The 14,362-nt window shown below is 44.8% G+C and overlaps 1 protein-coding gene across 2 annotated transcripts; it reads right to left on the bottom strand.

The window, feature by feature from the left end:
- Positions 1 to 14,182, bottom strand: KPNA2 (karyopherin subunit alpha 2). Of its 2 annotated transcripts, none has more exons than XM_035103989.2 (11): positions 14,059 to 14,182; positions 10,338 to 10,430; positions 10,105 to 10,245; positions 8,281 to 8,369; positions 7,179 to 7,447; positions 5,542 to 5,636; positions 5,178 to 5,441; positions 2,894 to 3,127; positions 2,209 to 2,391; positions 1,770 to 1,919; positions 1 to 1,017 (listed from the first exon to the last, which is right to left on the bottom strand). In XM_035103989.2, the coding sequence occupies exons 2-11, from the start codon at positions 10,398 to 10,400 to the stop codon at positions 928 to 930; spliced, it is 1,578 nt and encodes a 525-aa protein (XP_034959880.1). In that variant the 5' UTR covers positions 10,401 to 10,430; positions 14,059 to 14,182; the 3' UTR covers positions 1 to 927. The 2 variants fall into 2 exon arrangements, with proteins under 2 accessions (XP_034959880.1, XP_034959879.1); XM_035103988.2 differs by lacking the exon at positions 14,059 to 14,182 and adding an exon at positions 12,466 to 12,572 and having other exon boundaries at positions 2 to 1,017.
- Between the last annotated feature and the right edge of the window lie 180 nt (positions 14,183 to 14,362).

Here is a 14,362-nt window from a genome sequence, read left to right as displayed (position 1 = left end):
AGGTATGATCCAGCCAGCAGCAATGCAGAGACAAAGGTGAGCATCCTTTTCCACCAGCTATCACTATTCTAAGTGCATTATCTAGAACAGCACGCAATCAAACTCCTTTAACAAATTCAGGACTGGAGACAGATAGTGACAAAAGTAAAAAACGATCACTTTGCTTCTCCTAAAGAGCCTGCGCCTTGTGTGAAGAGCAATAATCCAACCATCGCATTGCTCCCTAGCTCTTTACACACCCATTTTTTTCATTTCCATCAACTTTTTAAAAAACCTTTTAATCATGCTTTCGAATTGTCTCTTTTGTTGCATGCTTTGTTTCCACAACTGAATTGTTCCTGCGTATTTTAATCATTGTATTTTATAGTTCAACAGCTACAGGCGCTATTTTGCATCTTCAAAGAAGAGATTAACAGCTTTGCTTATATGCAGATACCAGTTTATTAAGTTTGAACAAGAACTCTTTAAAAAGTATTTGGAAGGCTTTTGCCCTGAAAGTCAAGGAAGCCCAAACTCCAATGAGATGGCTATGTTGCCAGGATATGACCACATCCCTTGTGCTCTGTGTGCATGTGTGTTTAGCAGGCCAGGGGGGTTATCAGGAAGTCCAGAGCCCACATGCTGTTTTCTTCCAAATACCATCTGGAGCAGCCTAAATTCCAGCAAATCCTTCACTGCTGAAGGTTAGTTCAAAGACACAGAACTAAAGAATTTACAATTATACAAAAAAAAAAAGGTAGAGGAAGACAGTTTGGCTAGTTCACAAAGCATAAACACCCTGCCATGAACTGTTCAAGTACATTTCAGTGGTAACGAAGTGCTACTTCACATTTGATGTAGAAAAAAGAGAGAAAGGCAGTAAAAACAAGATGAAGGAGACAGACAAGACAGATTAGAGAAGGTTGAATGCTGTGTCACACAGAACAGCTAGAAGTTGAACGCGTTGGAAGTGTCCTGAATCTGGAAATTGTATGCATCGGTGCTGGATTCCGGGACAACACTCTCATCTTCTCCTTCCTAAACAAGCAGAAGAAACTTTTAAGTATAATAATCGGTGTGCAGCTACAGCAACCAATAAGATGGCTATAGAGCCAGTTAGGAGCAAGGTCAGTGTGTCCATTAGCTTCAATCTGATTTAGCACAAGCTGGCACATACAAACCTTAAAATAAAAAAAAGGTACAAGACGGATTTTGTACATCTGGCACAACCATTCCCCCCTCTTTGCTACCCAATAGCTTCCCCCCTTTTTTCTTTACAGTGCCCAAATTTAACAACCAGCTAAACCCCTACAGTAGTAAAAGTAAAAAAGGTAAAGGGCCCCTGGATGGTTAAGTCCCGTCAAAGGCAACTATGGGGTGGCGGTGCTCATTTCGCTTTTCAGGCCGAGGGAGCCGGCTTTTGTCTGCAGACAGCTTTCCAGGTCATGTGGCCAGCATGACTAAACTGCTTCTGGCACAACAGAACATCATGATGGAAAACAGAGCACACCTATTTATCTACTTGCACTGGCGTGCTTTTGAACTGCTAGGTTGGCAGGAGCCTGGACAGAGCAACAGGAGTTCACACCGTCGCGGGGATTCAAACCGCTGACCTTCCAATCAGCAAGCCCAAGAGGCTCAATGGTTTAGACCACAGAGCCACCCGTATAGTGACAGCTATCAGAACACGCTTTAACCCCTGATCAGTACAATGTGATCTCTTATATGGCACAACTGCTGCTGTTTCACAACACTGCAACTGCCACTTGGCCAGCTCAGAGCTTGCTCACCTCTGCTGAGAAATACTTTTCAATCAGGTTTGCCGCAGACTTGTACACCTGCTCGTTTTCATGGGACTGTAGAGCTTCGATCTTATCCAAGCCACCATACTCTTCAACCATGAGGCAAAGCTTTTCGGTCTCGCCTATCTTCTCAGCTGCCTGTCGAAAGAATACGTAACATTTGGTAGCACCGTTATCGATCCGTCTGCAAACCCCATCCTCAATTCAAAGCCTTATAGTACAGATAACGCCAGTTATTGAAAATACTGTGTATGACTATATGGCCATAAACAGAGGCGCTGGTGCAATTTTAACCATCTTGGACTTCCATGCTGTAACAGTTAGAAGCAATTTAAACATTTTCCAATCTTCTTTAAACGATGCTCCTTCACTTTTAACACTGTTGAGCATTCAAAACCGGCACCCAGGCTTCTTTGGGTCAACTTACCGCAAATATATTATTAATGGCATCCAGTATCACTAGGATGGTTTTGCTATCCTTAACCACCAGCAGGTTCAACAGTGGTTCCACCACACCAGCCTGAACAAGGTATATGATCTGGCCAATTGTTCCACCACTTGTGAAGTTGGTCACAGCCCACACCGCTTCCTTTTGCGATTTGAAGTCTCCCTGTTTTAATACATACAAGAGTATTATTACACAGAGCTACCCTGTTTCCCCCATTTTAAGACGTAGTCATAAAATAAGCCATAGCAAGATTTTTAAGTATTCAAGGAATATAAGCCATATCCCGAAAATAAGACATAGTGATAGGCGCAGCAGTAATGCCGGCCGCGGCAGGAGGAGGAGTAAAAAAATAAGAAATCCCCTGAAAATAAGCCAGAGTGTTTTTTTTGAGGAAAAATAAACATAAGACGGTGTCTTATTAAAGGTAGTAGAGGTCGCATTTGACCGAAGCTGATGGTCGACCATAGAAGAGTGTGCCTTTTGGGGTGAAGTCAAAGTGCTGGAAGGTCACAGTGCCTCTTGCGTTAAATTTCAGCGAACCCAGGCTGACTCAAAGAATACGGTATATACCTTCCACTCTGTAAGCCTCAAGTTTTAAAAAGCAGTGTTCGTCTGAGGCAGAAATGGCACATGGGGGGAATTAGATTTAGGTTCCCTTTTTTACCTTTGTCAAGATGCCAATGAGATATTGGACAAGCCCGTGGTCCACAACCTTCTGGATCTGGTCCTGCCGGCCGGCAGTGATGTTAGACATGGTCCATGCCGCTTCTTTCTGTATGTTGTTTTTGTGGTGAGTAAGCAGGCTGGGGAAGACAGCGAGTGCTCCTGAATCTATTACAATCTGTGTCTGTTCATCAGTGCCCGTGACAATGTTTCCTATGGCTCTTAATGAAGGCGTCTGGGGAAAAAAGAGAGGTTTTAAGCCATTTGAGAAGCATATTAATAAACCACACATATTAAGCTAGCTATATCTTATTATTAAAGAGAGGTATCAAAGGGTGACACTGCCTAATCTAGCGTTCACCGATAAGAGGTCAGTCTCCAGCTGGCTAGGGACCCATTCACATGACAAGCATCCAATTGGCACCAGCATCTGATCAAAACACGATGGAGACAACCTAAATGGATCTTATGAAATGATGTACTACGGTATGTACTGTGTGCAGTACATAGACGTAGCTTTTAGCAGACCCTTGGTTATTATATTAAGGGTACTATTTTTTATTATTAATTATTAATTAATTATTATTATTATTATTATTATTGCTACATTTATGCACTCCTGATGACGCTCATTCTTTGGATGCATTTCGAGGCAGCATGGTGTGAAAATGTCACCATGCAAAGGGAGGACCAGGAACTCTTTGAACTGGGGCCCAAATTGTTAAAACGGGGCATTAACCCAGGTCCCAGAGCATGTTCACCTGTACGGATGGCTGGGCAGCCTGGAATTTTAGTCTTCCGTTATTGGGGAAGGGGGTCCTGAAATATTTCCAGAGTATATTGTTTTATTATTTCATACATTATTTTAAAAGTACTGTATGAATTGCTTGCATGGAATGGGCATCGTGGCTGATCCCATGCCACACAAATTCTAAGGGCCCAATTATATACTGTAAAGTGGCATAGGTGTGCCCAGAGGGGGAAAAAAATCAAAGGAGTCCTTTGGTCATGGCTATCAAAGTGTGAGGAAAGGGACCCAAACTCGTCCCAGAGCCTTCCTCGATGTGCTTGTACCATGAATGAGCGAGGTATCCATCGATGCAAGCTGGACAACTGCCCTGTATCACAGATTTCCCCCTTTTATCCAGATTATTTCCTCATGATTCGAGGAAAGCATGCTGCCGACTTGTAGTCCACTTTCCCAGTATCTAGCATGGATGCCACTCAGGAGAACTAAAGAGTGTCAGTCACCACGTTCGGCAGAGCCGAAAGGAGGTACGTTTTGGCCTCTGCCACCAGTCGTAAGACTTAAGGCTGTCGGGAGGCTGCACTCCCTGCATCTCAGGAAGAGAGAAGGCAACCTGGCTCCATTCATAAGTCACAGAAGGAACACGTGTTCTTCAACTCTTGCTCTCTCCCCATTCCTTGTGTCTTAACAGCACACAGAAAATGCTAGGCCCTTTATAAGCGGTAAACAAAGCATGGTCTGTCACTAATGCTTATGAGCACAGGGGAAAAAAATAATTAGTCCTACCCGGTGCTAGTCAGAGGAAATTAAATTATGTGTTATTGCCCCTCCCCGCCCTGGCAGTTAGTGTAGCTCAGGAGACCCCAAACTAAGGCCCGGATGCGGCCCAATCACCTTCTAAATCCGGCCCGCGGATGGCCCGGGAATCAGAATGTTTTTACATGAGTAGACTGTGTCCTTATATTTAAAATGCATCTCTGGGTTATTTGTGGGGCATAGGAATTCGTTCATTTTTTTTCCCTTCACAATATAGTCCGGCCCCCCACAAGGTCTGAGGGACAGTGGACCGGCCCCCTGCTGAAAAAGTTTGCTGACCCCTGGTGTAACTGTACTTAACAGTCCCTGTAGTTTGAGGCGCATTAGAAGCGCAACCTAACCAGGTCTACGGTAGTTGGAAGTAACCTTTTTTAAAAAAATAACTCCCAGGTAAGTGGGCTTTGGACTGCAGCTGTACTAACTGAAAAGATTCCAGGTCACAGAATATTGGAGCAAAGCTTAACATTAAAAAGGACACATTCCTAGGGAACAATGTGCTGTTTGTGCTGAAGATAGCTGCTTGTGATTAAAAGCAACCATCTAGCCAGATCGGCCCATAAAGCAGGATTTCTTAACCCTGCCTAACCCTCATTAATGTAAAAAAATTCCTTCAGTAGCACCTTAAAGACCAACTAAGTTTTTTACTTTGGTATGAGCTTTCGTGTGCATGCACACTTCATCAGATACCTTCATTAATATGTCCTTGTTGTATCCAGCTTACCATTATGGGAATTTCTCCACATCCCAGGAGCTTCACCAGCTGCGGCACGAGCCCTGTTTTCACCACCACTTCAATCCTGTCATTCGGGCCATCAGTCAAGTAAGAAATAGCCCAGCATGTATCTGCCAAGACTTCATGGTCATGGTGGTGCAGCAAGCGAACCAAAGTAGGAAGGATCTGTTCAATAGCTTCTATGGGCGGCGCAGGGTTCTTGTTACGGCAGAGGTTTGACAGAGTCCAGGTTACGTTGCGCAGGTAGCCAAGCTGAAAGCAATTACGAAGTTGATTTGTTAGCGCTGCTGTTGCTTTAACACAGGAGTGTCTGGCACCCAAATTGTTGCCACCGCAATGCTCATGCACTTACAGCGATTGAAGAGAGATCAGGAACAGCAAGCAGAGCCAAAAGTGGTTCAAGTGCGCCATATTTAATGACCAGGTCTCTGTAGGAAGAACCGTCCCCTGAAGGTAGAGGTTAAGATCAACTGTTAAGATACACACCACCACCACCATATTTAAATTGTACACAGCCATGAATTTTTTCTTTTGGGTCTGCACTTTGTAAATAAAACGTTGACAGAAGAAACCCACAGGGAAGCATTAGCACAGGACAACTTGGGCACAGTTAAAGCATTAAACCCACAATGCAACTGTCACCGGAAACCACTTTTGAATGTGAGGGAGCTTGCAAACCAGCTCAGTGCCAAAACCAGCTTCCGATGGTCAAATGAATGGCACAGGATGTCCCCAACAGCACTCACAACCAAGCCATGTGGCAGGGAACAGATGTTGGCCATCAGATGCCACCATATAGGAGTTTCTCAACATCAAAAACGGCACACTTGGATAAGGCCCTATACACCAGCACAGAGTTTATCTTCAGGTTGCTACAGTTCAGTCTGCAGAATCCCTGCATTAGGCACCCTTTGCTGAAGAGTGCCCAGATCAAAGGCATACTAAACTGTAGCCTGAGTTTATGGAGCATCATGGATGACAGTGTTTTCTCCACCTGTCCCTTCAAGTGCTTTCCACACTCATCCTTCCCCACTACACCTAAATTCCTGTCAAAAAACAAAGGATTTCTTGAACGATTTTCACAGAATTATTCAACTAAGCAAAAGTTTCCTTGGTTACTAACTGAACAGCTTTTAGATCTCAAAGTTAAGGTGGTTGGAGTAGGATTTATTTATGGTCAAAATATCAGCTTCGACCATAAAGCTATGCACTTTAATCAATGTCATAGGAAAATGAGCACCCAATAATAATAATAATAATAATAATAATAATAATAATAATATTTTAAATTCATATCCCATGCATCTTGCTGGGTTTCCCTAGCCACTCTGGGTGCCTTACAACATACAGTGGCACCTTGGTTCCTGAACGGCTTAGCTGTCGAACAAATCAGCTCCCGAACGCCGCAAACCTGAAAGTAAGTGTTCCGGTTTGCGAAAGTTTTTTGGAAGACGGATGTCTGATGTGGCTTCCGATTGAGTGCAAGAAGCTCCCTGCAGCCAACTGGTTTTCAAATGGTTTCGGGAGTCAAACGGACTCCCGGAACTGATTAAGTTCAAGAACCAAGGTACAACTGTATATAAAAACACAACAAAGCATCAAACGTTATAAAACAAAATATCCTATACCAGCAACAAATAGAAACCAATAATAACAACAATAGTAAAAATGTAACAGTTTACACTCCCTAACTAAACATTTAACCAAAGTCAACCTGACCAAAACGAAGGAGGAACCAAATTTAGAAACATTTTAGCCAGTTGCCCGAACCCAAGAGTGCATGCCCGAGAAAGCAATGTGGGGGATTTCTAGATCTGACTATGGAATGACCTGATTTCTAGCTTGGATGACATTGCGTCCTGATGGCACCATATCCAATTTCAAGTGTATCATCCATTTCCACATTTTGCATACACGTTTAAAGTACACATAGACAAAGTAACCCGCAGAATATATACACATTTATATAGCTCAGTAGTACTGGCTTACCTGCAATATTTCCCAAAGCCCACACAGCTTGCTCACTGATGTGCATATGGGGGGAAGCCAGCAAGGAAATAAAGGCAGGTATTGCTCCACCATCTACGACAGCTTTTGTCTGCTCTGATGTGCCGGAGGCAATGTTGGTCAAGGCCCAAGCAGATTCAAACTGAATAGGGCTGCAATCTACTCTTCCCAAGAAGGTCACCAGCTTTGAGATCAAGCCAGCTCTGATTATCTGGTCTATAGGGGGCTGCTTTTCTCGGGATAGGAGCTTCCTATGGGGAAGAAGAAAGCAAGTTAGTTTCACTCATTAACATTTTACAGACAGTTCTCAAATCCATTATAAGCCGATAGTTAGCCCCAGTTGCATGCTATGCACAACTAGCACCCCGCCTAGAAATGGGGGTCATTAGGCTAGGCGATTTCATGAAATAACTTGCCATTTTCTGCCAATTCCTGCACATGGGCTTAAAATACCCCAACTTCAATTACAAAATCTGCAGATTGTTTTGGCACCAGGTGTTGTTGTGTGTGTGTTTTTTTTGGGGGGGGATTCTTACATGAGAACTGATGTTTTCCAGCAATAGGCGATGTGACTGAATGCACAATTCCAGAACTGATCCCCTAGCTCCCAATGGCTCACCATTAATGCTTTCGGAGACACCCTCTCAATCACATTGTACCATCAGCCTGGTTCATAGCTATGTGAACGTATTAGTCTGGACTGGAGAAGATTTAACAGGCATCACAGTAACAGATGCTTCCCCGAAACACTCCAAATGGGGATCTGCACCCTAACATTTTAGCAATTAAAATTATCTTTATCACTTTTATTGTAATTTATTTATTACTTATACCCTGCCCATTTGGTTGGGTTTCCCCAGCCACTCTGGGCGGCTAGATGGCAAGATGTTTATGTAAGACAAGAATGTTACGTTAGAGAACGCTTGCCCACGCTCTTCAGTGCTGAGAACTGTAAAATGCCAGCAGTTCACTGTAAATATTAGTTTTAGAACCTCAATTTATAATCGATGTCACAGCTCTTATTGCAAGTCATTGGCTTGCCACAGTCAGGGTACAAGGCACATGGATGCCTCTGCATGTTTACCTGGCAGCCTGTGTTGCCTGCAGCTGGCATTCCACATTATTGCTGTTGATGCCTTTAACTATTTCTTCAACAGACCAGTGGACAGTGGCCTGCAAAAGAAAATTCAAGTTATACACACCTACACATTAAGTCTCTTTACCAATTACCAACATCCCAGAGCAAAGTCATTGGCAACATACAAATTACATGTGAAAGTTGTTATATGTATGCCTTCTGGATTTCTGATCCTATTCTTTCCTGACAAAAAAATGAAAGTCAGAATTCCTTCCAACACTCCAGGTGGTTTTCCAAAATAGACAATGCTCAAATTAATTTTGTCCCTAAACAAAAGGAAGATTTAAGCCACATGTGTGGTTAACCTTTATTCAAATACTAGAACCAGTTATTTTCTCTATGCTGCATAAATAACAAAGGAATGTAGAGTCCAGAGTTTTAATCCTTGGAATCGGGGAAAGAATCCTGCCTGAAAATCTGAAGTGTTGCTGCTGGTCAATTCAGAAAATACAGAGGTAGATGGACCAATGGGTCAACTCAGTAGAAAGAAGCTCCCGATGGGTAATATCCAGCAATGGCAGGTTGCTGCTGAAATGAAATTGCTTAGGGCGGGAGGAAGATAATCAGCAAACCCCACTCACCCTGCAACTACCCAAATATCTTCTAGATCTGGACCAAAGGTTCTCCCCAACCCACTAGAACATATTTAAGGTGGACAATGCAGTGAAGCATCAGCTGAGGGATTCCCTTCCATTAGCAGGCAGTATCCACTGGTACTACCTATATTCTTAAGATTTTAATTTTTACACCCATATAGCCAGAAAGGGAGCCAGAGAGCCTCTAGACCAGGGGTGTCAAACTCAAATTCATCGGGGGCCGCATCAGCAGTTTGGTCACCCTCAAAGGGCCGGTTGTATCTGTAGGACTCTGTGTCCACTCTTTATTATCATAAATTATTGTCACTGCATTCAATTATTACTGTTTTTTGTAATAATGTAAGTAATAACTAGCTCTGAAAGCAGAAACATAGTCAGAATAATGGCAAGTAGATATTCAAATGTACAATTATTGTACAATTTATTGAAAAATGATTTTTGGTAACTGCACTGGGTGGTGGAGGCTCGCTAGGGTTTCATGCAGGACCTTTGCAGAGCTACTAGTACCTGGAGATGCTGGGGTCCTTCTGCATGCAGGACAGATGTTCTGCCAGTGAGCCACCACCCTTCACCAAAGGGACTGGCTGAGGTTGACTCACTGGAGCTGCACTCCTGGTTCCAGGGTTTAAGGGCCAGAAGTCCTATGTTTCTGAGGAGAGGGAGAGGGAGAGGGAGGGAGGGGAGGGAGGGAGGGAGGGAGGGAGGGAGGGAGGGAGGAAGGAAGGAAGGAAGGAAGGAAGGAAAGAGGGAGTGGGAGGGAGAGAGGAAGGAAGGAAGGAAAGAGGGGAGAGAAAGAAGAGTAGTAAATAAGGAAGAGAATAAAGAAGGAAAGAAAAAGAAAGAAAGAGGGAGAGAAGACGGAAAGGGAGAAAGAAGGAAGGAAGTAGAGGGAAAGAAAGAATAAGAACGAGAGAGAGGAAGAAAGAAAGGGAAGGGGGGGGTCGCCGCCTTGATTCAGCGCCAGAAAAGAGCGCGAAGGGACCCAGGGGCAAAAAGCATTTCCCCGGCCCCAGCTGTTTGTTGGCGCTTTGTTGGCGCGGCGCTTCAGCAGCAAGGTCCCACTGCTGGGTCCCGCTGGCTGGGGCGCTCGGCGGGCCACATGACGAGGTCTGGCGGGCCGGATTTGGCCCCCGGGCCTTGTGTTTGACACCCATGCTCTAGACTCATTGCCTACTTGATTGTTCCGGTTGTTCTCCTGTAGAGGGGATGTGGCATCATCAGGAAAAGTGCTAACATTTCTTCTTTTAAGCATCTGCTCATCTTTTTTGGCTTTCCTCAGCTCCACGTTGACTTCCACCCGCCTCCTCCTCATTTCCTGGTGAAAACACAACCTTTTAAAAAACTGAACTGCATTTTTGGGCACACAAACTAAACAAAAAAAAACTAACTACAGTCAGGTTTACTCACATTAGAATCCTTTCCCTTATTCTTGAACCTGTTGAGACGGGCAGCATTCTCATTGGCAGACATCTCAATCTCGATATAGGCAAGATTTCAAATCTGCAAAGAGATTGTTGAGTTTATTTGTTTATGGTACTGATATACTGCCTTTCCCTCAAGGCACCCAAGGCAGTTTATGGTTTATGACATTTATCTGTTATTTCAAAATTGTAAAGCTGACCCTGTGGAGTTATTAAAGATATCGCCGCCTGTTCAAGAACGTGAACTACCCTTCTCCCAACTCAAATAAGACTAGTCTACTTAGAGAGGATAAAATCAGGAGCTGGGTAACTTAGACGGTAAGTCCTACTGAGTTCAGTGGTTCTCAACTCCAAGACAGTGTCCTTCAGATTTCAGCCTTGGGAGCCTGCAAAACACTTAACACCAGAAAGAGAATAAAGCTGGTTTGCCATATGCCCCCAGGACGTGTCTTTCTTCATGGGTATTTAAAATGAGAGCCGTCCTAGCAATTCATAGTTAAAAATAGAAGTAGGCAAATGTGTCAGTTTTTTTGCTCTTCAAAATGTGGCAACCCTAGAATAAGGTATACAGTATTCTGTTTTGTTAGGCTTCAGTTAACTCCCCCATACAAGTTTGCTCCCCTTCTTTCATTCAGGCACCCTCAACATTTGAAATAACTACAAAATCTATGGAATTCCTGTGATGCTGTGTCAGTTATTACGGCTGCAAGCTTAGGAACCATTTACTGGGAGCAACTTCCACTAAACTCAGTGGTGCTTACTTCCGAGTAAACAAGAATGGGTACTTGCTCAGTTTCAAATTCTCCTTCCTCGGAGGAAAAAGGAAGGAATGACTAAGTGACAGGCAAGAGCTATCCCTGGGGCTTTAACAATAGAATGGCCAGCTTTGCTACAGTTAGGACCTTAACACTCCAATTCAGGATTTGAAAGTAAAGCTTCCTCAAGTCCTCATACTTTCAGGATCACCTTCACATTTCCCTGAGCTGCAATCCTACTGGTTTTTACCTATTAATAGGAAAGTCCCAGGCCGGTGCTACTTGCCCCTCCCTTCTCTTCTTACACACACAGTTCAAAACTCCCATTGTTCTAGGCACATTTTATGACGGAATTACATTAGCAAGTTTCTGAGCTCTGGGCACAGTACTGCACCTAAGAGTTCCGATTAAAACTGCAGAGTGGAAGGAAAGGAGGACCTTTGTTCTGCCTCCCCACTTCCAGCTACTCTCTGAGACCCTCTTAAGAATATTAGCGGGGTTGGGCAGGGGAAGGACTAGACCATATGGAAAACGAACACAGTATTTTAGCTGCAGTTTATTCATTTTTCAGCTTTGTATTCCTGTTATTTAAAAAGTGTGCCTAGACTTTATTTAGCTCCTAGCTTTCATATCTTTGCAGCTGCAAGTGAACCGTTTTAAGCGTCATTCAAGTGCAACTAGATGGCGATGGCGAGCCTTAAGGAAAATTCAATGCGTTTTTTAAAAAGCGCTTTAAAAAAAATGAGTTTTCAGATTTTTATTTTTACACGTGTGTGGATCCCACCTCAGTTTCTAACACTCCTTACATTTTTCCTTACACCCTTTCTTAAACCTCTCCTGCCCCAGCTCCCCTTTAAGCGAACACACGCACGTGCGCGAGAGAGAAGGTATCACTCCCGTTTTCCCCACCAGGACCAGGTAAGGTTGGGCTCAGCTGCCTAAACGGCTCTGGCTCGAGTCACTTTCACTCGCCGAGCGTCTCTAACCTTCTCTTGAGCCGAGCCAGAGCGGCTTATGGGGGACCACCCACAAGGCATCCCTCCCACCCACCCGCCACGCCGCCCTCGAGATTCCAGAGACGCGGCACAAAAGGAAAAAGGACCGCGGAGGGAGGAGGAGGGGAAGGGGGAAAGGGCAAAAACCAGTTCGGATAAGCGAGCAAGTGAGCGGGAAAAGAAGGTGGGGAGGAGAAAAAGCAAGGAGTCCACTCCAGTCCCCTCCCCCTAGAAACCTTCCAGAGGCGTCTCCCTCTTCCCCAAATGCCCCTCTCTTGTCCTATAAAAGGTGGGCCCAGCGCGGTCCCGTACGCATTTTCCCCAATTTGGGTCTCTCCAGGGCACAGTCGGGGGTATCCCCTACCCGAAAAGGCAGCACCGGCTTCGTTGCGTCGCAGCAGCAGGAGTAGCAGCAGCACCCGACACGGACTCTCGCTCCACTACTATTAATACTCCACCCACCGCTGTGCGCGATTTGAACTTCCCAGCGCCTTCGCTCTCTCATTGGTGCGTTTGAGTCAAGACGGAATGCTCATTGGTCCATTTGAAAATAAGGACGCGCTCCGAGCTCGCTCCTGAAAGGAGGAGGGGGGACGTCACCGCGGTGCCAAGACCTCGCGAGAGCTGTTAACAAAACCGGTTCGCAGGACTACACGCCCCAGCATTCAGCGCGGCTGCTTAGGTGCTTTTTGAATGAATCCGAGCCGGATTAGGATGGGGAACGGAGGGCAGGATTGCGGGATCGTTAGCCGCTCCCAGGGCAACTGAACTGGTGAAGACAAGAATAGAGGAAGGTGGCTGGGAGCATTAAGATAAATTCAGGCGAGCAGACAATATTTGATGGATGTCAAAGTGGAAAGTTGATGTGAATGGTGATAGTAAAATACGCAGGAAAGTATGATGCGTCATATGAACAGTGGAAGGAGAAGAAGGGAAGTCCTCCTCGGATGCTTTAGTTTGTAAAACGTTTTGATTTGAAATGGAGAAAAAAGGGAAACTCATACACACCCACACACACACCCCGCAACAGTTCTCGCAGCCAAGCAGGTAAAAGGCCTGCAAAAAAAGTGCAGCAGGAGCACTCTGTCCGCCTGTGATTCCCAGAAACTGGTATATACTGTATACAGAAGCATACTGTCCCTGAACGTGGAGGTAGACATGGCAGTTGCGGCTAGTAGTCTTTGAAAGTCTTATCCAATCCTCTTTGAAAAGCCATCCAAGTTGGTGGCCCGCACTTCGCTTTGTGGGAGCACGTTTAACATAAATTAGCTGCATAAAGAAGAACTTTCCTTTGACCCGAATCTTCCAACATTCAGCTTTACTGGATGTTAGAAGGGAGAGAAAACGTTTCTCGATCCACTTTCTCCATGCATGGCACACCTAATTTTATAAACGTCTATTACATCTCACACACCATTCTTGCTTTTTTTCTATACTAAAAAGTCCTAAATGCTGTGACCTTTTCGTGGGCGTAGACAGGATTTATGTTATTGGGGGGGGAGGACACCCACCTGTCAACATCCTCTGTGTAGCAGATTCAGAATGAAATGTATCCACACCACAACAGTTGTTTTAAATTACTGTACTTTATTTTGACCCCAAGCGTTCAGAAAAATCCGTCAAAATCTTTCTACAATCTCTACTTTGAGTCAAGTATTTATATATACAGTATTTATAAACACATTTATAAACAAATACAAACACAATAACCATTAAACAGCAGTACAACAAATGATGTTTTATCCATTGTTTCTAGGCATATACTGTATAAACAAAACAACCGACTCTGCCGACATGAGCTGCCATACATCCGGATTTCACGAGACAAAAGACCACCTCTTGCTGCGGCTGTATGCCCGGGGAATCCCAGACGTATGGCGAGCGCTAGTCTGCAGACTTGGATAATGCAAAGCCAGGTTACACACGTAGCTTGTGAAAATCATCCCGAAATATCTACCGTAGTCCCGATTACCGCGGGGTCAAGCGAGAGACCTTCCACGCGTTGAAAAGGTCCCTCACGTGAGTCGACGCCGTCCCACGGCCAAGCTAGGGCAGCCTGACACATGCGTAGTAGAGCCTGCGGCTCCGGGGGTGGAGTTAAAGCCAGTCCGAAGTGCGAAGCGTGCCATACGCAGCGAGGGCGTGGCTTATTGTCTCAGGGCGGAAGACGAAGAGATGAGAGCGAGGATGGACGCTGAGTGGGCGGAGCCACGAGTGCCCGGGCGGGGCCCTTAGAATGCGGCGCTCAGCCGTTCTTGCCA

Source organism: Zootoca vivipara, chromosome 2, assembly GCF_963506605.1.
Source record: "Zootoca vivipara chromosome 2, rZooViv1.1, whole genome shotgun sequence".
Classification (NCBI taxonomy): Eukaryota; Metazoa; Chordata; class Lepidosauria; order Squamata; family Lacertidae; genus Zootoca; species Zootoca vivipara.
Note: the sequence above shows the minus strand (reverse complement) of the source record. Positions and strands in the feature narration are given on the sequence as shown.

Excerpts from the sequence above, each read along its gene's own strand:
- KPNA2 (XM_035103989.2), bottom strand. The coding sequence starts at position 10,400 with ATGTCTGCCAATGAGAATGCTGCCCGTCTCAACAGGTTCAAGAATAAG. Across the intron at positions 10,246-10,337 it reads ATAAGGGAAAGGATTCTAAT|GAAATGAGGAGGAGGCGGGT; the intron begins GTGAGTAAACCT and ends TGTTTTCACCAG. Across the intron at positions 5,637-7,178 it reads GGCTTTGGGAAATATTGCAG|GGGACGGTTCTTCCTACAGA; the intron begins GTAAGCCAGTAC and ends CTCTACCTTCAG.